Source organism: Rhamphochromis longiceps, linkage group LG12, assembly GCF_057381845.1.
Source record: "Rhamphochromis longiceps isolate RC_006_pf linkage group LG12, R_longiceps_female_GT1.1, whole genome shotgun sequence".
In the NCBI taxonomy this organism is placed as follows: Eukaryota; Metazoa; Chordata; class Actinopteri; order Cichliformes; family Cichlidae; genus Rhamphochromis; species Rhamphochromis longiceps.
The window spans coordinates 23,722,592-23,747,446 of NC_140568.1; the positions used below are offsets into that span (position 1 = coordinate 23,722,592).

General features: G+C 42.0%; 1 protein-coding gene across 1 annotated transcript in view; it reads right to left on the minus strand.

The window, feature by feature from the left end:
* Positions 1 to 654: 654 nt before the first annotated feature.
* LOC146657283 (uncharacterized) overlaps positions 655 to 24,855 on the minus strand; it is a 305,561-nt gene continuing 281,360 nt past the window's right edge. Inside the window, exons 8-14 of the mRNA XM_085425263.1 lie at positions 17,814 to 17,851; positions 12,074 to 12,194; positions 9,737 to 9,849; positions 9,335 to 9,383; positions 4,990 to 5,120; positions 2,120 to 2,530; positions 655 to 2,016 (exon numbers count right to left, since the gene is read on the minus strand). Of these exons, the coding sequence (XP_085281389.1) occupies positions 1,642 to 2,016; positions 2,120 to 2,530; positions 4,990 to 5,120; positions 9,335 to 9,383; positions 9,737 to 9,849; positions 12,074 to 12,194; positions 17,814 to 17,851 (1,238 nt within the window). The 3' untranslated portion in view covers positions 655 to 1,641. The remainder of the gene's footprint in view (positions 2,017 to 2,119; positions 2,531 to 4,989; positions 5,121 to 9,334; positions 9,384 to 9,736; positions 9,850 to 12,073; positions 12,195 to 17,813; positions 17,852 to 24,855) is intronic.

The following is a 24,855-nucleotide window of genomic DNA, read 5'->3' on the forward strand; positions in this document are numbered from 1 at the left end:
AAAAATTAAACCTGCACCAACGTCATCCTGGCCCTGATGTTGTACTGCGTGAGGTGAAGAGGCTGGATGGAGGGGATCAATAGAGGCCCTGATGGAGGTATTGATGGATGACAGGTGAAGTGGGTGTGTACGTGTGTGCGCGCGCGCATGCGTGTGTATAAGGGGTGGGATTGAATCACCCCGGGGTTAGGTAGAGAGCACCGGTCAGGGTGTTTAATCGACAGGTCTCACCTTGAATCGATTGGCAGGAGTCTCGCAGGGCAAAGACGTGATACACACACAATCAGCACTAACTCACACCAAAACAAACCGTAGGGAGTGGAAGAGAGACATGGGTGGATGTCTCAATGCCATCAGTGCTGCCTTCCTGCAAGTAGTTGCTGGGCTTGTTACTTGGAAACAAATTTAAGACTCAATTTAAAGGCACTTTTTAAATTTTACTTGTCAGTCTCGAACATTACCATTCCTTTACATACCTTTGCTTGGGCGCACCAAATTTGCAGTGGTATAGTAAATGTATTAAGCACTTTTTCAAAGAAATAATGAACTTTGCATGTATTTGTCTAATTTTCCAGTAAAAGCCAAATACTATACAATGTCTTACAACATTTCTCAAAATATTTTTATTGAGTGATTGTGGATACAGTTTATGGAAAAAAAAGAAGAAGAATTGAATACAAAATTGAATACAAAACAAAACTTCTCATGTTAGAACATAGGTAAAGAAAAAACAAACAAACAAAAAAATTAACAAAAAAAACGCAACCCAGGAGTGGCAATTAAAACTAACAAACCCTTTCCTTACAAACAATTTCTTGTTACAACAAAAATCACAACTTACAATAACTGAATACAACTAAAAAAAAAAAAAGCCAACTTGTTACATGACAGACAGGTGTTTTTAAAGGTGGATGATAAAAGGTTTTGCACTAAGCATTTAGTTAAAGAGCCAGTTTGCATACCACAATATTAAAGGACACACTGACAGACATGAAACAAGACAACAAAGACAAAGAGCAAGCTCACATTATCTGTGCAACAAATCAATTTCCTCAAACTGAAAAGAGCCACAGTGGCAAACACATGTGACTCATACCGAAGAGACGGACAGCCATGAAAATGCCTCACCGTGAAAATGTCTTACAAGAGGCCAAGATCCGAGAAGGCGTTATGTCTTTAATAAACAACATACTGTAAGCATTAAAATGAATGTGGCGCAGTGTGTAGGGTAAGAAACAACCTTCTCAAGTTCTGTTGAAATGATGTGATTCAAGGTCTCAGCATTTTCTACACACGGTTTTGACTGTAGGGCATTAGACAAAAGTCTAATGCCTTCAAATAAGGTCAAGTTTCAGGAGTGTTGTTGACTGAGATGGCTTATCGGAGGAACGTACTTGCCAAATCAGAATGTGTGATCACAGGGGTAAATTGGACCCTATTAATGCTCATCTGGACTCTGTTTTGGAGAGCTCCTCCAGAGCAGAAGGTTGTTTTTGCAAGCAAAAATATTTAGCTTTACATCCATTATCAAGTAGATAACAGAGAGCACAATTCCATAGCCAGTGATTTTTTTTGCGGCTTTTGGTTAAGAAATATACATGTTTAGGATAACAAAAAAAGTTGCATACATATTCACTTGGTTCACTGGTGGGCAGAAGTAACCCTGTGAATTCTTGGAGTAATGCCAAAGGAAAAAGCTTGTCTTCTGTTTGCAGAGCACTTTTTAAATGGCTTAGATGAAGGAGGAGTTTGAGAAAGAGAGGTTTCAACCTGCGATCTCAAATGGGAGGAAGGGAATGTGTGAACTTGCTGTCCAGAGCTAGAGATTGAAGAAGATCTGTAAATGGAAGACTTAAGGCCACTGTGTGGTCCCGTTCTTGGATGGTGACAAGAGGTTACAAATTGAGTTCCAGGACATTTCACAGGAGGTCTGGGTGCAGGCCTGAGCTCGGGGCTCTGCAAAATGCTGCTGCCGCCTTCAGATTTTTGGACTGATTTGGTCAGATATGATCTTCTCTGAAAAGATAAAGATTTATGAAAATATAAGTACAATATATTGTGACAAACTGGAAAAACTGGAGTTGTAGTTTTGTTTGTGATGACTATATAAATAACTCACCTTTTGAGCCCCAGACGAAATTCTGCTTTGAGCTTGTTGTCCCTTTGATAGCTGGGGGAGAGTGCCAGCAGTGGGCCTGCATTGCTTGCCGTCTGACCTAGGTAAAAGATGCAGTGTAGTGAAGACTACGTGAAGACTGCCTTGACTATTTCTGCATGTTCTGCTCCTTGGCTCAAACCGCACTGCTGTCTGACAACCCTCTGTATCATCCCCCTGCTTGGATTTGATTGATGAGTGGCCACTTCCTGTCCCATCCGTTTCTGTTGCAGACATTGCCTCATCTGTGTATGGTTTTTGTTCATGTCTTTCTTTTTCCTCTGCACTTTCACTTTCTTCATCTGTCTCTTGCTCCTCAAAGCCTTCTGGACTTTCCGAACCTTGAACCAGTTTGTGTTTGACATGTCTGGAGCCCTGTCAGGTGGATACACACAATCTTTTAAGTTGTTTTTACTATGATATGGGTAGTAATATTGTACAGTCAGTTTCATTGTAGAGTAAACTTATAGGAAACAGAGAATTTCAGCAATAGACATCAATATTTATCTTTGTCATATAACATGTATTGCAGTCAACAATGTGCTCATTTATGAACACTTGTTTGAGTCACTTAAAAAAATATAGACTAACACCTTGTGTTCTGTCAATTCATCCAAATCTTCCAGACTTGCTGAAACTTAGTGTTGTGCACATTTCTGGGAAGCCAGTGTAATGTTCTTCATGTTTGGAAGTAATGTATGCATTACTATGGCATTACTAATGTGGTTACTTTATTGTTTTTTGTCATTCTGCTATAATGGACTACATTTTAAAATTCAGCAATCACATTACAGTCACTAATCCCTTTATTATTTTGACAATTTAAGTTTCAGCTTTCTCTTTCTGTACTGAGAGACCCTGGAGCACATCTGTGCCAGTGCGGCAGTACCTCTGCCCAGTAAAAGATCATCACTGCCAGGAACACTTCCCGCCCTGACATAAAACTGGGAGGGGAAAGCTGATTCAGGAAAGCAAATTAAGTTTCTAGAAATGCCTGTTAAAACAACACTGAGGCCAAACATGGTGCATTGGACAAACTGTATCTAATCCCTTTATAACAAAGAGATATTTGGCAATGTTAAATATTTAGCTGATGTGTGTATGTGCATGTTGCATGCCTTAGATGTGTATATATGGAGGTGAGAGAATGTCCCTGGAAAGGTTGCCTTCATCAGTGCGCAGTGTAATTCTAATTGGCTTTATTAGAGGGCTTAAATCTAATACCATCTCTGTGCCCTGCCTAAGGCTTTGAGTGTGTGTTTGTGAGTGTGCACCTCTTTTTTTAATGTTTATGCCTCAACAAATTTCTTACAGAACATTTACAGAGTAACATACATGAGTAGATGGACTAAAACAGCTCTATCAGACGGTGGAAAAATACAGTTACATTCCCTCCTCTAAATGAGCCTGATGCAGCGTATTTCTCCAGTCTGAGAGTAAAGCCCCAGTCAATAGGCAAATACAGCATTTAGACGTTCAAGTTCATTGAAATAGCTGCACTGTAGCTCCAGATGTAATGATACAGACTTAAGGCAAGAGAAAGCAGCATGGAACTGCTCATTTGACCCCATTTAAAAACTTGATACCAATTAGAGAGTTCTGGGTGTAAATAATTTAGGAGATCTCTCTCACTGAACACACAAATAATGTTATGTGCATGCACACATATATGCACATGGATGTGCATGGGCTCTGAAACACACTAAACTACGAATATATGCACACTCCTGTGCGCGCACACACATGTACGTGCGTAAAGATTCCGCTGTGCTCTGGAAACAGACTTCTTAATGAAGCCTTCCCGAAGTGAAAGTAGAGCAGAAATACATACTGGCCCATTTCTGCCTTCAGTACACCCTCCTCGCCTCTCTCCTCTCTCCCTCGCTCTCCCTTTCCCTCACCTTCTCCACATCATTTGTTTTATGCATGTTTCATTGTCTTTCTCTTTTGTGTGCTTCTTTTAAATCACAACCCCTAATTTATGGCTACAGGCAAAGACACTTCTACAAACAAACTGGCTGATGAGAGGGGATGACTGAAAACATACGCGCTGAGCGGTGTGTGTAAATCTTAAAATGTCTGTTACTGTCTTTTTATCTGTGGTTATTTACATAAGAAATGACAGCATGTGTAAAAGAATGACTGCGATGCAAAATGAAAAAGGCTGCGCGCTCGAGGAGAGGGGAAGTGAGCAAGGGGGGTGAGAGAGAGTAAATCCAGTGACACTGAGTGGGGAGCACTCAGGTGTGGTGAGAGGATTATACAAAACCCTGAGTATGAATGACAGTAAACACCTGAATGACAGAGAGACGGGGAGGGGTGGAAGTGTGTGTGTGTGTGTGTGTGTGTGTGTGTGTGTGTGTGTGTGTGTGTGTGTGTGTGTGTGGCTTTGCGTGACAGTTTAGTGGCCTTCACTGATATTCTGAGAGGTAAGTGAATATATATTCACTCTGATGTTTTCACAACTGTGCTGCCTACTTAAGTAAAACTTGCTCTATTGTATCCATAGTATATACATTATGTCTCTCCCCCTCTCTCTCTCTCCACATATATATATATATATAAACTACTGATATGTTCATTTACACCATGCATAAAGAAACTGAAACTATTAAATGCAAAGCAGATTTGAGCAGCAAATGATGGACGGACGATGAGGATGTCAACAAGGCAGGCAGGGGCAGGGAGTGTGGAAGAGAAAGATATCACTCAGGAAAAATCCACGGCAAGAGATAGGGAGCTGTTGGGTTAGCGAGTCAGTTAGATTTAGCTTTACAGTATGTAAGTCAATAAAAAGGCTGTAGTGCAAGAAAGAAGAGATATGTTTATCTTACCTGTGCCGTGTTTTCTTTCTCTGTGTGCTCTATTGGTGAGGGTTTTCTGACAAGGTCTCTGAAGTGAGGAAGGTCTCTGAAGTGAGTTTGAGTTTCTGGGTGAGCACACTGTCTGTTCTTCTTTCTGCTCTCTGAAGCACAAACACCTCTCAGCAATTTCAATATACGTTATAATACCTTTTTATGTTCCAAAACTGCATGTGTATGTTCTGTAGTCATCATATAGAGAAGCTGGGCGTCAGTTTCTAATTCTGTGCTGCTAAATGAAGTGTCAAACTTTAGAGCCCCAGTGATTTTTTTTGTTAACCTGAATAGTTAAGTTGGAAGAAACAATTCTTTTTTCTACATGCCATTAGCAGGAGTGCCACAGCACACTCAGCTCCTGTTGTGGAAAGCTCAAATGTGTTTTTAACCTCTGGCTTAAGGTTAAATTCAGAAGACAGCAATGCATGTTGATTCCTGGATCTCCTCTTAGTGAAATCCCTCACCTCTAGAGCTATATCACTGTACAGTGCTGACTCTACATGAAGCGTGACCCCGTTTCCCCCACGGCGACCCCCTCCTTCCCTTCACAGCGTTGGAAGATAGAGGAGCACAGGGAAAGGCATGCCAAGGCAGTAGACACTTTTAAGCAAAGATTAAAGGTTTTTCTTTTTAATCAGTCATTTGGCAGCAATGTTAGCATTTCACCCTGGTGCTGCTAAGGATCAATTTTTAATGCTGCTGTGCACAGAGCAGACAGGGTGATTGGCAAAGGAGAAGCTATTTACAAAGGATCTATTTACAAATTTTCCATAGAAATATGCAGAGGGCACAATTGACATCTCTTACAGAATTTTAAATAAGCTCTTCTTTTTTTTTTACTTTGTCACAAGGCGCGACCCCTTAGCGCCTGATCATCACTTCAGTGTGCGTGCGTGCATGTGTGTGTGAGTTTGTGCATGTGGGTGCACAGACTCACAAGTGCCTCACATATAAGAATAATAAAGCAACATAACTCTCTCCCTTGTGTTGCATTATCTTCATTTCTCCATCGTATGCTGCCAGGGGCTGGGTAACTAGGTCAATCAACCCTGGTGTAAACACATCACAACAATCCATCAAGAACATGCTAATGACAATGACTGCTTTTTAATTTATATCTCTCAGTCTCTCACTCTTCAGTTTCAGTAATACTACTTGACGGATTTCAGCTTAATATTGCATCCAGGTAAGCAAAAATTTTGGTAAATAGGAGGTAGTTATCTACTATACCTACTGGGCTTAAATATAAAATTGCCCCAATCAGCAATAACTAAAAAAAAACCAATCACTTCATGTTAAGAAATGCTTCTTCGCGGAGGATTCACAACAAATCAACTTCAACCTGCAGTAAATGTCAGGCTGTGTTTAATGGTGGCAGGTGTACAGGACAGAAGTGAGTCTTACACAAAATACAGCAAGCAAGTAACATCTTCAGAACTATACAAGTTCATCTCTGTGCAGACCCGACACCGGTGCCCTCCATGCATCCATCTTTAAGTCTACCCATGAATCAATCCATATATTCATCCATCCATCCATTCATTATGCAACCGCCTATTCATTCCTTATCCAACCATCCATTCATTCATGCAGTCAAACAGCCTTCGAGCCAACCAACCCACACACCATTGATCCAATGATTGACCCTGCATTGGGTAGATCAATACTCTCTTAAATGGCATAGTTGTAAGTGCTTAGGCACAATGGCAAGGCATTGTTTGTGTAGTTAATTTCCAAGGTAGCAAGGCCGTGCAGGGCTCTAACCAAAGTCAACTCTCTTTTATTCTCCACTTACACGATAACGTCAAAGCAAAGAAAGGGGGCACTGAAAAAGATATTGAGCAGAAAGCATCCTGTACACATGCAACAAAAGGGGCAGTGTTCCATGCAAAACTACTTGTAATGACCCAAGACTATTAGATGCTCCAGATAAAGATGCCTGTGGGTACAGCAGGTTTACAGACACATTACTGTACTGTCACACATGCAACTAGACAGACAAGAGTAATAGCAAACATTTAAACATTTATAGATGAAAGAAATCATGATGCACATCACTGTAATGAGGTGCAGGCTGAAGGTAAAGTTAAACGAAACCATGACACATTTCACCTCGACACTGATATTATACTACACCGTTGATTTAATAATAATAAAAAAGAATTACCATACATATCACTAGTAAAGGTATTACTTAAACAATATTAACCTGAAGTAGCAGTTGTAGTAGTAGTAGTACAGACTCACACCCTGTATATCATTGTGCAGCCTAATGTGGCTTGGTGTGCATACAGAAACTGTGATGGGTTAGAGCTGGGGCCGGGTCTTGGCATTAAATGAGTGGGACTCTGACAAGTCTTGGAGTTCTGTCACTGCAGTTCACAGGTCTTGTTAGCCAAGGTGTCGGCAGGGGTGGAAATAGCTGTGTGTGAGTGTATCTGTGTGTGTGTGTGAGCTGAACATTAGACAGCACTCCTACCTCCACCTCCTCACCTGACACCAGCAATAAAACTAAACAGGCCAAGGTGCTATGCTGTGTGCATGTGTGCGTGCGTGTGTGTGCGAGTGTGTAACTGCGTGTATGGATGTGCACATGGGAAAAGGGGGCATGTGTGCTGCAGGGTTGTTGTTGTTGCTGTCACCAATTTGCCGGGGCCTCCAGACGGGAGTAGGAGCAAGGTGACGGAGCTGTGGCTTGATAAACACAGAAGCCCTGCTTCGATTTCCCATCCAGTCCACTTTGGAAACACATGGCTCTTCTTGGGCGCTCTTGGCCCAGGGAAGAAGAGAGTCGCGGTGGGGGGTGGGGGGCAGCAGGGGGAGAGAAGAGGGAGAGCCACAAGAGAGACACAGTGATGGGCATGTAGTGAAGGAAAATAGCAGTCAGAAAGAAGGCAGAGAGAAGAAGTGATGGAGGGGAGGTAATGTATGTGGTACAGCTAGGAAGAAGGTAGACAGAGGTGACAGGCCTGGTGGAATCAGCTCAGGTGTGCAGAGGGAGAAAAAGAAAGATTAAGAAAGGAGAGGGGAGGAGGGGAGTGATGTGAGAAATTTGAGTGAACCTCTAAACGTCTTACACTCTCAAAAAGATAGACACATACAGTCAACCGTCTCTTCACAGTGTGCTTCTTTCAATCTTTCACTCTTTCGGTCCCTCCATCTCTTTCTCTTTTGCCTGAAAAAAAACTTTGCAGTGTTCCGCTTTTCATATGACATCAGAAGTTTAAAGACCAGCTCCAGCTGGAGGCGCAGAGGAGTGTCAGTGAGGGAGGTGGGGCACTGAGCTCCCCTCTGCCCCCCTAGAGAGTTAAGGAGATCACATTTTAACCCCCTCCAAACCCCACCCTGCTGCTCCTCTCCTCCATGCCTTAACACCAACATAAGAGGACAAGTGTGGGCTCTAAGCACCAGTGATCAAACACGAGCGGCTGCTGGGTACGCTAGGCTCAGGACTGTTGGCCTAATAGGATTGGAAGCCCCCAGGTGAGCCAAAGGACACCTCCAATCAGTGTGATTAGCCAAAGGCTGCTATAGCACCGACTGATGTACAGTACTAAAAAGGATCACATTGGTTGTGAAGAATGCAAGCAAGTAATGGAGTGTAGTGTCATGGTTGAATGCGCATGTCAAAGTGTTAGGCTGGAATGGCAGAGTTTAAAACTGCATGTAGTTTTAATGTGTCAGAACGATCTCGAGGTTTTGACTGTTTGCTAATCATTATTAAGTTCACAGAAGCGTATAATGTGCAGAGCTGAATAATAATCTTGGCTTTCTGGCTATGTGTAAAAAACAGAGTAGGCTGTGCATCTAGGCACATGGCCTTAATACAAGACTGCTCAAGCACAGGCACACATAAATGTGGATTTCTATGAGTAAAGTCTCGCCATCCACATGTTTACTAACACATACATGAACGGACAAGCACACGAGCAACATGCCCAGATACGCACTCACAGACAGGCTTTTATAAACTCATCAAATCCAAAAAACAATTACCAGAGACTGAGCTCATCACTGACTAAGCAAAAGTCATTCAGCGTGTAAAACACACAATATAATTAGCACACATCAAGCTGCTGGGTCCTACTGTGCATTAATGATGCTTCCCTCTGAAGTGAATTATGGTTCGATGAGTGAGAAAGTGAGTGAGGAGGGGCTTTGAGGAAGAACAAGACATCATTTGGAGAAAAGGATGAGGAAACCAGTGCGGAGAGGAAATACCTGAGGTTGACTGGTTTATCTTTAGTGACGCAGTCTAACTGCCCCAAGATCAATTAAACGGAGAGACATGAATCTTTGGGAATGATGACGGGTTACTCACTTGTGGTGAGAGCCATGATGTGCCATGCACCACAGGCAACACTGATCACCTGCGAAAAAAAATCAAATGTTTTTAAATTTTAAAGTAGTGCGAAAATTCCAAAGACATAGCTTAGCTTTGACGTTTTTCCCCAAAAATTACCTGATGTTGTAAATTTGTATAAAAGGATAAGACAGTGAGAAATGAGACTCACAAAGATGCCTAAGACCTTTGCTACATATTTTCATACTTAATATAGCACTGATCTACAGCTCTTTGTGCAAGATGAGGTCATAATGTAAGCCTGCAGGAAGTGTAACTTCTAAATCAATGGAAAGCAATGCAGTGTGGACTTACCTTTTAAGAACTTACAAATATCCAGATAAAAATCATTTCTCTGAAAACCTTGAGGCACAAACGCACCTTTCGGCCAGCTAGTGGAAAAGGCTGGGGGGTCGAGAGCCCTTTGGGGCCTGCATGATATGTGACCCGGGAAACACAGGGGATCTGACCCCAGAGAAGCAGATCTCCACCTGCTAAAGAGAGCAAAAAAGAGGCAAAAGTTCTGAAGATAGACCAGAACACATGCAATTTCACGGTGCCACAAGGGAAATAAAATATGAAAAATGAAATGACCTTACAGACTTTTTGTTTCTCATTCTAACTAGTGTATTAGCTGCTCCTAAACATCAGTCCCTGATCACATTTTTACCACACGCACACGTGCACATGAGATCAACTTTCTTCCCTCACCACTGAATGGAGAGAACACATTCTCAGTTGGCACCTATTGAAAAAAAACATATACATAATATGTGCTCACCTACTGCAAACACTCCAGCATCCACTCATACTAACTCAGTCTGGCTTTTTAAACCCACCACTAATAAATTTATATTTACTGCCTGCATTGAGGACTTTTAAATTATGGCGTACAATAAACCTGGCACACACATCTCAAAAGCTCTTTCAGGGGATGTTAAAGCAATATAGTAAGCAATTTTCCAAAGTGGATTACAAATTTCACATCCAGGTTTTATTGCACATTACGATAACTTAACCACATCTAAATGTTCCGCATAAATGGGAAATATGTGCTGCTTAATATGCTATTTTTCATTTTTTAAGAAGCGCTTTGCAAACCCTGCCAAGCGAGGGAGCCTGCTGGTTTGTGTGGTGGGGGAGTCAATAATCTTTATGAGGTGGATTTTAATTACAAGGAGATAACTGAGTATCCTCCTCACGGCAAGCCTCCATCAATCTCTATTCTGCATCAAGCTGTACATAGCCTTGGCACACACGCACACAGGCATGCACGCACACACACACACGCTCGCACGCACACACATGCAGACGCAGATACCCTTTCAGACATGATTGATCAATCAATCAATCAATCAGTAATGTATTATTTTCATCTCAGTGAAGCAAACCTTATAAAAGCATATGAGACAGGCATTTCTGGATGGCATTTTACAACAGATGCAGCACTAACACATACATGTACATACACACAAAATACAAACACGCAGACACGTTTACCGAGACTCTGGCAGAGTAATCCGGCTAAAAAAGGTTAAGGCTGATGTTTTCCGTACGAACGACAGTCTGTGAAAGGTCAGATCAATCATGTGCTAAGCATGTCTCGTAAGCAATCCATAAAGCACTTGTTTTAAATAATAACATTTTATAGATCACTTAAAGACATAACTGTACCACAGGCAGGTATGGCCTCATGTGCCAAATGGTCTTCAGAGAGCCAAGAATTCAAATGGAACAAACTTAATATATGGTGAGTGCAGCTCATTTAATGATCCGGTGGCATTTCTAGTGAAACCGTGCACGCAGTGCCAGCAAACGTCTCCGTTCAACAATAGGCAATTCTTTTCTCTGAATGTTGCAGCATAGCAGTAGCATGTAAATGTGCCTTTCACTTGAAACAATTACACTGCCTTTTCTCTTTATGCAGAAGATGTTACGTTGGCCATGTAACCGCTTTAATTCCTGCTGAAGAAGAAGCAGTTGCCTGACACTTTGCAGTGGTGTAAATGTAAAAGCGAGCACATGGTTCCCAGCAGCGGCACGTGAGAAAATAACGAATAAGAGATGAGTTAAGAAATGATCTAGCGCTACCTGTTTTCAAACTTAGCAAAGAGTTTCAGCTTTTCAGGAATTACAGTAAAGACGACCAGGCCAGAGGGAAAGATGACATTTGCTTGGTGTGCCTCCTTATCTCTCAGTTGCTATGGCGGCAGTCTGAGATCTGAGTGGGGTAGTTTAGGGATAACTACTTGAATAACAAATCAATTCATTTTGTATATCACCTAACGGAAGAAGCTGAAACTGGGTGCAGTGCTGTGCAGTTTCATTTGGCTTAAGAGATATTGAGAGCTAATGAGGTTGAATTTGTGCTCCGAGTGATGTCATTTGAGGACACTGAATCCTTGTTGTGTTAATTAAAACTCAACGAAATAATGTAGATGAAAAATTTGCATGGCTCAAAGCCACAGTGAGGGGTACTACTGGGAAAATAAGGGTTTCAAGTTAATAAGTGGTTTTTATATATTACGTAGAGTGAATACAACTTTTAGGACTTTTTAATCACAATGAGAGATATTTGCAGTGACAATTAGACATTGAGGGTTTTAGTTAAGTAATGTTATTTAATTGGACTTAATGCTTTCAGGCCAAAATAATACAGCCGCAGGAAAGATAGGATCAAACAGTGGTCTTCTATTGCATTTTGGATGTCTGGCTCACCTGTGACAGCTGCACTGTAGCTGTCCCCAGCTCGTATCTGCGAGACCTCAGAAAGCTGTGAAGAGTTGAGAAGGCTAGGAGTCGATACGTGCAGTCTGTCCTCTCCGAGTCCAAGCTGTCCCTGCAAGTAAAATAGCGATACAGTGTAAGTTACAGAAGTAGAATAAACATTAAAACAAAAGCCATTTCACTGCTTACAGATAGGATGTGTCACTATTTAACTATTCCTATAATTTTACCATTTTGCAGGCAGCAGTAAGTCTATCTTTCATCTGTTAAATCATGCTGCCCTGCCATTGCAAAAATGAAAAGATGGTTGTTATATTTGTCAAAGAGGACTTGTAGATCACCTGCTGAGTGTCATGAGCGCATTCCTGTAAAGCACTGTTATAATATCTGCTGTGTACTGCATAAATGAGATGGGCAACAGGCAATTCATCTTGGTTCAAATCGCTGTCTCTAAGGAGGAAGCACTATTTAAAAAAAAGCACACAGCATTTTTTTCATCATTCATAAGTCTACTTCTTTTTATGTTTCATTTACCACCCCTATCCAGCACAGAGCCTTAATAGCCATAGCATCTCCCACAGTACAAAAGAAGGCTTTGTTCCTAATTTACATCTTTCTGTTTGTTACACATTGTGAGGGTGTTCAGTTTGACTCCTGTCAGTTGCCCTGCTCCTCTCCGCTCCTGCAGAGATAAAGGCTTTCTGCACTGTGCACATCGGCATGCCCTGGCATATGTTTGAAAGTGAGCACAATATGTATGGGTTACTTTTGAGTCTATGTGTGCGCCATGCAGTAATCGGAGTCTTTAATTGGTTATTCATATGCGCGCTACTGTGAGGATTTGTAGATGCGTGGCAGCATATGTTCCTGCTGTGAGTGTGTGCATCTAAGTATTTAAGGTGTGAATGTCATTGTGCTTCCATCAGAGTGTGCCTGTGAAAGCTTACTTGCATTTAGGTGCACTAAGTGAACACATGTGTCCGTACCTGTTTGTGCGTCTGCATGTGTTTGTACTTGTTTAAGTGTATTTTTGTGTGTCTGAGTGAATGAGCACTGTCAGGTGCTGCTCCATGCTGTGCCAGCTGCATCTGGAGCCATCTGTGTTGGGGCGCAGTGGGAGGGGAACGGATGACTTTAATGTACTTGAACCCCAGACAGACCTTTCCCAGACAGTCGTCAGTATGAAACCAAGACAACTGGGCCCAGTCAAGCTGAACTGGCTGATCTGGATGGTGAGCAGGAGACAGATGCTTTGGTTACACTGTAACCCCCCGGTCAGACTCACTAGGGAACCTTTGGCAGTCAGATACACACAAACACTACAATGTGTTTGTTTCAATAATAGAATAACACTGCTCTATATCGGAGAACACTCTCACCTCATTTTAGATGTCAGCCAACTTTCTACAGTACAATCCAGGTTTATTGTGTTTATTGCAAACATGCATGTATATGAAGCTGACAAAATCACAAGATTTAATTTATACTTCATTTGAGTTATCGGTTTAATGAACAAATTCAATTCCTTTCACAGTAATTAGAGCACATGCTATTGTGTTTCTTATGTTTATCAGAGAATTCAGCTCAGATTGCTGCTTTAGAATTTATGTAGCTACAACTGGAGAACATGCTGCAGGACTTGTTTCCCTGTGTTTTTCACTTAATAAGTACAAAGACATTGTAGAACAAATTAGGTACAGGACATATGGCATGAAAGAAAAGAAGTTAGCCACACTGGCCTATAGACCAGTTGGTGACCCTCTGGCAACCTCTGCTACCTATGGCAAAAATGTGTCTTCTGCAAGAGGAATGATGCACTAAAAAAAAAGAAAACCTTGTGATTGCTTTGATCACTAGCAAATTGCTTTAGTTACCCACAGTTTACATGGAAGATGCCGTCTCATCTGCAAACACTCATTAATTAACCTCTAAGTGAAAGTGTAACTCAAAAAAGTTACACAGTAAAAGCATTTCCTGCTGAAACCAACATGTTTCAATGGTGCAACTTTGAATTTAGTTTTAGATAACCAACTGTCTCCATTAATGGTTTGCATGGGACTCACACGGTTTCACAACCACTTAGTGAGCACTTGATGAGTGTTTGTAGACTTGTCATTGTCTTCATGCAAAACACAGGTAATTTGCTAATGGCAAAAGCAATCAAAAGACGTTTTTAATTGTGACTGCAAAAATGCATAAAATGTACAACTATTTTTGTGACATTTGTGCATTCTTGGGCTTTGGTTGTCAGGGTATTGCAGCACCCACTTGTTCTGAATTCTCTATCATACAAGAAAAATAAAGACATATCCATTCAAAATGACAACCACAGTCAACACTTTACCCACAAAACTAAAAACAACACAGTATGTCAACACATAATGCGCCACCACAAAGACAACACAGAGGCCTCGTAATGATCTTGCAGCAACAATATGACTAGTGAAGCACAAAATCAATTAATGCAGCAGTAGAATCAATAGGTGTCTCTCAGCCTGTATGTCCTGCAGTTAATTAATAAACAAAAAGGACATTAAGCAGTAGAGCATCAGAGTGTGGCAACGACTATCATCAGTCACAATGTGTGTACTGATGGCATTAGCAGGAAGGGAAAAGAAAAACATAGACAGATATAAATGTGAGCATGGTGAAAATACCAAACACACCCACAGGCAAAGATGCTTACACTATGTACACATACATTTGAGGGAATGAGAATACATAAACGCACACTACACAAGCATGCATGAACACACACTAATGCACAAACAAACTCCTCCACTTTCACACACTTCCGTGCAGGGAAGGACCTGCAGATCTATAGAATGAAAAAGGTTCAGTTTACAGCTGAATCCCAAACTGTATTAGCATCAATTTGGAATAGGCCCAAGGTTCGATGAGGCCTGAACTGTGTTGGAACAAGGCCCAGGGCTTCTACCACCATAAGGATGGCTTGTTTATTATTTACTATGTTGGATGAGTCACCCTCATTACAATATATAAAGGATTGCAGTAGACAGGCTAAATAGCCACACTGATCTGGAGCTATACATTACTTTTCTGTTGTAATTCTCAATTTTGCCCAATTAAAAACAATTCTTTAAAGGATTTTTAAAGTTTTTAAAATCATTGGTAATAATGTTCTGTAATTTGCAACTCATCTCATTCTCATCTCCTCTCGTTTGGTGCCTGCACGTTAAGAGGGTTGTTTCCCTACACCATTAAGGTTGGGGAATGGGTGTTAGCGCTTATGTGTTGAATGAGAGTTCAGAGTATTCAACCTTCTTGGAGTTCCTAGGCATGATGCTGGAAGGTGGCCCAGCCCAGCACTACACTGCCATAGAGGATGTAGGGAATAACAGTGACCTGGGGGCCTGTGACTGGGAGGAATGGCCTGCTCAATCTAAACCTGAGGGGCGTTTTGTTGTTGGGCTTGTTAACCACAGTTTATCCATTACAAACACCATGTTAGGGCAAAAGGGTTTTCCTAAATGCACTTGGCACAAGAAAGCCCTAGGTCAGAGGTAGGTGATCGATTTTGTAACTGTATCATCAGAACTATAGTCATGTGTCTTGGACACTTGGGCGAAGGGAGGAACTGAGCTGTTAACTGCTCCCCACCTGGTGAGGTTGGATCAGGTGGTCCAGTAGGATGCTGGACAACCCTAATGTACCAAAATGCATAATGAGGGTGTGCTCGTCAGGCAGAGGAGCTTTTCAATGCTCCTGCAGAACAGCAGTCCAAGAAAGCTTGGGGACACTGAATCAGAGTGGACCACGTTCTGTGCCTCCACTGCACAGAGACGGGGGCTGCAGGATGGTTGGTGTCCGTCATGACGGCAACCCCTGAACCAGATGGTGTACACTGGAGGTGACGGCAGCCATCAAGCTGTAGAAAGACTCCTACAAGGCTTGATTAGGTTGTTGAACTTAAGGAATTAAGTCAGTTGACCCTGCTATTGCACAATTGATATCAGGAAACAGCACAAGGCTTTAAAATGTAGATTTTCTGTATTTTCCTGCATTAGGGTCATGAAATAAGTTACACTGGGTTCGGTTGTTATTTATTTAATCCAAAGAATGGGGTGTATGTCAAAGCAATGGTTTCTTCCACAAAATGAATGATATATCAATTTTAGCTCTCTACTTGCCTTGACGCTTATTTGCTACCACCGTTATTCTGTTAGCAGATTGATTCTGGCTGTGGCACCTGCTCTCTGACATCATTCAAATTCCTTCTCACCTCAATCATGTGATACCAAGCAGGCCGTCTGTCTTTTAGTTTCAATAGGAGGAAAACAATGAGATTTCTATCTGTAATACTATTACTACCCTTAAAAGGGTTATAGCTGTCTGGGTTTACCTTGGTAAGGCAAGAGAACTTTATTAAGTTTAAGACCTTTTGTTTTTTTCATTTTTTCTGCTTCTACTGATACATAAGAGCCTTTAAGCCCCAGAGAGAAGATATCAGCCTACTAAAGAAAAAAAGTTTAAGATGTCCCCTCATTTCACTTCTTCCTGTGCAAAAAAACAAAGTGTTATCTCTCAGAAGGTGGAACCTTTCTGATTTTTTTTAATGTGTTGACGGGAGTGGTTTTGGTGTGGCACTATGCGGCTGATTACAGGGGGAGACTTAATCAGGTGGTGCAGTCTGTCGGGGGCCCCAGGGGCCGAGAGTGTGCTACATCCTGTCAGACTACACAGAGAAACAATCAATCATCAGAATGGCTCCAAGACAGAAGAGAGAAGAGGAAGATAGAAGAGATGGAAGAAGAGTAGGGAAAAATGGAAGGGAAAGAAGCAGTAGAGGATGAGTGAGGGAGGACACTCGACGAGAGAAAGAACATCATGGAGGAAAGAAAAACATTGTGTCCTTGCAGAGACTAACTTAAACTTATAAAGGCATTACAATGCTTATGAAAACCCAATGAGTGTAGTTAGACTAGGAGCCATCCTGCAATGTAAGAATGTAGTGCAGAAGCCAGGCACACGTCAAAGCTGATGTCTAACATTTTTATTGCGCCGCCTCCCTAACCTTCACCTACATGTTTGTTTCACTGTCCTGGCAAAGCCTCATCCTGTCACATTGTAAACACGATCGCATTTTGGCCATGGTTTCAAACATCCCCACAGATAAACACCAGAGCCAAGAGGAAAAAGAACAAGTGAGAGATGGGAAGAGAGAGATTGAGGTAGGCCTAGGTTTTATACTCTGTGGGCTTTGTCTGAGGGCTGTGTAATGATGCAGCTCTTTAAAGAACATCTTAAATAAAAGGCCAGAACAATCCTTAGTGACAGGTGGGATTTTTTTTTATCTAAAAGAGGAGTAGGATGGGGCCAGCTAACACACGTACACACATACACATACTTTTGGCTATGCACATTTGAAGGGGCATGCTCATATATAAACATCAGAGGGTCCCATAAAAAGGATTTCCTGTTCTGCCTATGTGAAGCAGAGGAGTCGAAATGGACAAACAGCAGAGCCTATAAAGGTGATTTATAGAATTTAAATAGATGTGCATTCTTGGCACACCATAAAGTATATTAAGTGCTCAAATGGAGCGCTTGGAGACAAAAATGTTTTAATCTACAATTTTCTCCAATTATCTCAAAACAGGACAAAGTTAAAATGACACAAAGAGAACATGACATGAACAAAAAAGCGTGGAGTCCAGTTCTAAGTCTGCCAATCCCAACAGGACCAAAAGTGGAAAAATGTTTGGCTTACCTCTTGCCCCATCCCCCAGGAGAAGACATTCCCACCATCTGAAAAAAAAAACAAGTGAGAGAGAGAAAGACAGCGTGAGGAAGAGAGAACAGAGTAAACCAAACAGTCCACAACTCAAGCGAGGCAACAAATATAGAAAACTGAGGTTAAAATAGAAAAGAAAAAGATAAAAGAAAAAAAAACGAAGGGAGAGAAGGGAAATGCGCAGCTGACAAAAGTGGCTCAAGTATCATACATCAAGCACTTGTTACCTCTCCCGGTGCTTGTGATTGCACATGACTGCAAACAAGTCAGTGATAAAAATCTGAAGAAAGATGAGACCGATCGGGCTGGCTTTAAAGATCATCAATCACAGCCCTGTAAGCTCAGATATTATTAGTTCAAGTAAAGCTGCACTCTTCCATTTTATGGACATCATAAAAGACTTTGGGGGTGGGGGTATATAAAGGTGGAGTGTTGGAGATCCCCCAGTGTTTTAACTAGGACTGGGATGAATGTGTTTGGAAAAGCAGACCGGATGGATGGACAGCTCTAATGTAGTAATGTTAACTGAATCACTCACTCTGGACTGGGTTCCCCAGGGGAAGGAATGCAGGATGGGAGTGTAAGGCCAATTACAATATGTTAGACTTAGTGAAAGTGTATAATAATAATAAAAAAATAATAATAATAATCACAATAATAATAATATGATAATGATAAACAACATGCATGTTTGCACAGCATCATTTGTGAATATTTTTTATGAACTTTTTAGCATTTATAGTGTAAGTGGGAAATTACACACACACACACACACACACACACACACACACACACACACACACACACACACACACACACACACACACACACACACACACACACACACCAACATTTAGGCGTACACAACAGGGCACATAGGTCTTTCAGAGATTTCAAAGAACAAGGATCCTACAAATGTGTGGGTTCCTCCAACAGTTCGAAAACTGTCAATTTTAAACTGCAAAAAGTGTGAATGCGAGCACAAATGGTTGTCTGTCTCTCTGTGTTAGCCCTGCAATAGACTGGTGACCTGTCCAGGGCGTGTCCTGCTATTAGCCCCATGACAGCAGGCATAAGCTCCAGTTATACCCCCGTGACCCTGAATTGGTTAAGCGTAAGAAAATGGATGGATGGATACATCACAGATTAGACATGAGGTCAAATAAATCAGAATCACGATGGTCACAGGTTCACACTCTGTGCTCAGTCTTCATATCGAATGAGACACACTACGAATTTTCTGACAGATACAGTCCCAATTAAACTGGTAGAAATATCAAGACACTTAGAGCATATGATAAGATTTCTACACAGGACCTTGCTCTGGTTTGGCATGAGTTTCTTAAAACTCAGAGATAATTTTTTTCTTTTCAAAGAAACAAAACAGATATTATTTCTAAATAGTGCATGCATTTGTATGTAATTCTTTTAGATTCTTTTAATGTAAAAACAACCGTAATGCTGCTTTAGCACCTGCTGACACCTGTTGAGGCTGCACCATGTTCTCTGAGCCTTTCTCTAAAATACTACAACAGATCTAAAAGGACACTACTTCTGGGAACAATACAAATATCTCACAGAAATCTTGTGCTCACGCTGATCAAATGTATTAATATATTCTAATAAAATGTTACACAATCCATGCTCCTGCCCTCCAAACAATCTCTCTGTTTTGTATTGCACATATTCCTCAAAACTTTTTTCTTTCCAACCCCCCTCCACTCTCTCTCTCTCTGCCTGCCACTGAGGACATAAAGGCTAGTGTGAAGTCCATCACTGCCTGGTGAATAGCTGCCCTTTGTGCCTCAGAACTCAATTCAGACACTGAAAGGACTGCAGCCCTGCACCTCTGTGTGCTGGATGATTTAAAAGAGTGTGCATGTCCACGGTCTGCCTGAAAGCCTTCTGTTAGGTTAAACATACCAGGTTCAGTATTCCAGATTCTAAGTTTACTACACTTGTTGAATACCTTATCTGAATACAATCAATTCTGATACCAACACTTGTCTTAAACCAGTGTCAGTTTCAAGGAAACACAATTTTAACATAGCCAAAGAAATATCCTCTGCAGTTACTTCCAGCTCGTGGTAACAGTGTTTTAGGAGGTTGCCTGGTATTAAAGAATTTATCCTACCATTTCAACAACCATAACTTTCCTGTTGTTTTTGGCACAGTTGGAGAGTGCATCGACAACACACCGACCTCTCTCCCCATCTTCCCTTTTGCGCTCACATAGACCTTCGTTCAGCTTGTTAGGCCTGACACTGGCACCCTGGTGAACAAAAGGACTGCACGGCTTAGGGCTGCCCTGGAATGTCAGCGGGTTCACATTTCACATGCAGATGCATGACCCCAGAGCCCTTTAGTGGGAAGGTGCGCTTTAACCTCTCAGAGAAGCAGAAGGAGGGGAGAAGGGGAGTAAAGGGGCACCTTAGGGGGAATATGGGTTGGGGGAAGGGTAGGAAATAAGAATGTCTGAGTTTGCACTGCTTGCATCTGCTCCGAGTGCCTATCTTCCCTCTCTCTTTCCCAAAACACTCCCGCACAATGTTAAACTCCGCTGATATACCTTATAGAATATTATAATTGTCGATATTCTGAAAACTTGTCAGTGCCGTCTCCTTTCTGCGTGATCTGTGATGCGCCCCCTCTTCTTCCCCTGCTTTGGAATACATGAAAGCATTACATTTTTAAATGCATACTTAAGATTTCTCCCCAAATAATTGAAAAAGCACAATGGGAGGGGTTATGTAAGGCAAAAGTACTGTGAGCTCCGCAAAAGAAACCAAAGCTACTGTCATCTGCTCTCTGTAGGCCCAGGCAGGCACAGTTTCAACTCAAGGGCTTCGCACTTCTTTAACTTGTTCTCCTTCCCTCGCTGCTCTCCCTATCCTAACTCTCTCTACGCCTGTTTGCCTCTCCTTCTCTTCTTAGCTCTCAGTAGTGAAAACTTCAAAAACGAGATCTTCTGCAAAAGCATAAAAACTTCAAGCATAGATGTTTGTTTTGACCCTGAGCCCCTTGCTGTAACCCCCCATCCCCCCACCCCACCCTTACTACTTGCAAGTCCTGCAAAATACATGAGGATTAAATCTGGATTTTTTTTTCTCACTCAAATGCAACTCTCATTCTTCCATGTGATACTTATGTGTAAGTTTTACACAAAGCAAATCTGCTGTATGTCACTGCAACTACAACAGTGACCTCACAAAACTGATGGCAGAAAATGAAGTTTCTTGTGAGGAAAGAGCATCAGTTTTTCAAATGTGTTGCAAGTTATACACTTAACAATGAAAAAACGAGAAAAAAAATCAATACCACCCAAAAGTATAAAAATGCACAAAGTGAACACAAACATGCATTTATGCTTCCACTCTGCTGTTGTGTGACTTCTGCAGTTGTCTGGGTTGAGAATTTAAGTTATTTCTTGAGAAGTGCCAAAGGGTCATATCTGTCAGCAGGTTGTTGCCCCTAATCAGATTTGTCATAGCAGTTCAATGTAAAAATATAGTAAAGTGCTCACTATAATACCAGACATTACCTTACATGAAACCGAATAAAAAGAAAAAGAGACCACTCAAGTTTTTAGCATTCTCTCATCATATTGCAGATGAATTACGCTCGGTTCGGTACAATGTGGTTGACCTTGGAAGGCATGCTGAAGTATAAAGCATGCTATTCACAGGCATCACTTATTGTGCACTCGGCTTTAACAGTGACAGTGTTAAAAGAAACACGTGCACACATGCACAAACACACAAAACACATAAATGTAGCCTTTAAAATGCCTTAAAAATGTTGTTAAACAAACAGCAAAACCACTGGCTTCACCAGCCGATGACTTTACTTACTGGAGTCCGAGATTTTGCTCTGTGAAGAGACGAATCTATATTCAAGACAAAGTGCTCAATTTTTAATTTGCACACTCTACACCGAATATATGAGAGACTAAGTGTGCGCTCTGTGCTTAGCAGCTCTGCCCTCTAATAGTTGAGACATCTATAGCATCCACAGCAAGGCCAGGGGAGCAAGGGAGCAATCCATAGGCCTGCGTAGCCATGGCAACTAAACAAGGAATAGGCTAGATGTCAGGCGAGCATGGCTAAATTACCCATTAGAGAAAGCAGGAAGGGGAGAGAGGGAATACTGGTCAGGGCACAAGAGGCTAATGGGGAGATAAGATGGCCAACATATATACCACACACGTGCGCACAGACATAAACGCACACAAAAGTGCACACAGTCACACGGAAACAAACAATGGGAAAACAGACCTAGGCTGTCACATGAAGATGCCACTTATAAAAACATTCTCAAATAATAAATTCAAGTAAAAGTACATAAACTTTCACAGCGTTCACATGCAGTAATGCACTCATAAACCTATGCAGGTATACATATACTAAAAGTATGTGTGCGCACACAAACATACATGCACACACTAGCATACAAAGGGCACACAGGGAAGACAAAATGGTTTTAATAAAGACGCCCTCTTGGAGAGGTTGCTGGTGAATGTGAGGGAGATGTATTTATAGGAATCCTCCTGTGAGATCCTCTGTGCCAGGATTCACATCTTTGCATGAGAAAGCGAGAGAAAGGGAAACAGAAAGAATGAGACAGAGATGTTGTGTTATTACCTGTTTCTTCATCCTAATCCTTGATGCATGGCCTATGCCTTGAGTCTATACTGCTGAATAAAACAATAAAGAACAAATGGGTCTAAGCATCTGCACCTTTGGAGGTGTGAAAAGGTAAAAGGGATATTGGCCTAACTGTTCGTTCCTACTACGCGCTTACATGCAACTGTGCTCACACCTATATGTATCCAAACAAGCGCAAGCACCTAAAGTGTGCATATGTAAGAATATGGGAGCTTATTTGTGAGCAAATGGTCTGTGAACTTACACGCGCACACACACACACGCGCTCATGCACACAGACACACACAAACATGATACCGGTTACACACTCGTACACGGCTAAACGCACACACTGACACACAACCCCTCTACACACAGAGTCAGGCAGGCAGGCTCCTCCTGATTTTAATGCTGCACATTCATTTGCATGCGCCATAATTAGCGTCAGGCACACAGAGGCTGGTCCTGGGGGAGCCCTGTGATAACCGCTTCCTCTTCTATTAGGGCTCTCATTCCAAGAGTGTCAGACATTGCACATCTTCATTGTGGGGCCTGCAGCACATGGGCTCAGTGGAAACTCTGCCGCCGTAGCTACTGCTGGAACATTTAGGAGAAGACGATGGTTTTAGGGGCTAGAGGAAAGGTTGCAGTGGATGCTGGACTTGGTGTAGGATGTGTAAAGAGTGTAAAGAAAAGAAAGGAATGAAGTGATAAGTTCGTAAAACAAAGGGGAAGAGGGAACTAGAGACAAAGAGAGGTAGTAAAGCGGTTACACATTGTGCAGCAGACAGACAAGCTGGACAGAGGTAATGAATGCAGTTATTAAATTGTTTCAGCTGCAAAGAGGTCTATTCTTATGCCATTATAAAGGGAACAATTTATCCCCACTGATCGGCCCTGTCTCCTTTCTCCTCGCTCACTTTGATCTGCCAGCATATTGCCTTGATGTGTCCTATTCAATAGCGAATCTGGGGCAATTTTAATGCTTTTGTACCTCGCCACCGCTCCACTTCTCCCTCCCTGTTTAAAAATAGCTGTTAATTATAAGTGCAGTTTAAATGTCTCTAGTGACCCAGAAATGCAGGTTGGAGTGAGAAGAAGGGATTGAGAATCTCCAAGTTTAAAAAGAGCGAGACTCGATTTCTTCCCCTCTTTATCATGCTTTCTTCAATCTCCCTTTTTTTCCCTCACACCCCCCTACCACTTCTTTGTCTTCTCCATTCACCTCCCCTCCGATTCTACTTCACCATCTCTTTAGTGTTCCTCCACATTTTCTTTTTCTCCATCTCTCGCTCTCTCTGTCTCCTCTGTGGTGTTTCTTCGGCTCGGCGGGAGTGAGCAGGGCTGGAGGATAGGGGATTCAGTTCTTTTTCTCCAACACACGAGAGAACTGCAGCGAGACATCGGAGACCATGGCTGTGAAACCGCTTCAGTCTGCAGATTGTATGTGCGTCACGCAGAGTCTTTGTATCTCTCTCCCCAACTTCTTCCTCTCATGCAGCCGCAGGAGTGGGATGTTGAAAGGAAAGGCATGTGAAGGTGCGCTAGGTAGCACAGTACGAGGCACAGGCACAGAGTATACCTGTGGGGAAGAGAAGGGGCTGTGCAGGGACCTGAGGTGTGCACCTGGGGGGGTGCAGTGTTATAAATAAGGCATTAGCCTCTTGAAGGGAACAGAGATGTGAGGGGCTGTCTCGGTAGCTCTCTTTTTCCCACTAACTCTAACTAACAGTTAATCCGAAGGCATGTACATGTACTCCTTTCATCGCAAAGGAGGTACGGTACAAAAAAATGTCTCTAAAAGGTAAACTCTGGGACTCTGTCATGTCCAGACTTGGACATGACAGAGTCTTAAACTTAGGAGAGGTCAGGTATAAACTTATCACAAGTTTGAAGTAACTGTCGTCACTGACTGGCTCACACCCTTCAGTTTTTTTGGTAAAAAAAGATGACCAACATTCAAGAGTGTGAAGAAAAAGAAGTTACTCTCTCTGCTGGTGTACAGGTAGGCTTCATCTCATCTAATCAGAAGTATAATGATAAATAAAGTATCACAAATAAAAAATAAAAAAACAACACCTTGAGAACACCTTTCAGCACCCACCTTTCTAATGCAACTGTAGAACATGAACAAATCATTTCCAAAGCGCTTTCTGTGCAGTGCATGGGACGATGCCGCTAAATGTGTCGAATTCAAAGCCACGTGCAAGGACAAGGTTTATGTGTTGATCCTTTTCACTCCAGCGCTGTGAATGCCGTTTTAAGTTTCATGGTCGCACGCTATGTTCTTTTCAACAATATCCCACACAGTTGTGACCTTACATAGAGCTGTGTTTGCTGATCAGTTTGCCTACAGCTCAGCAAAGCGAGGTAGA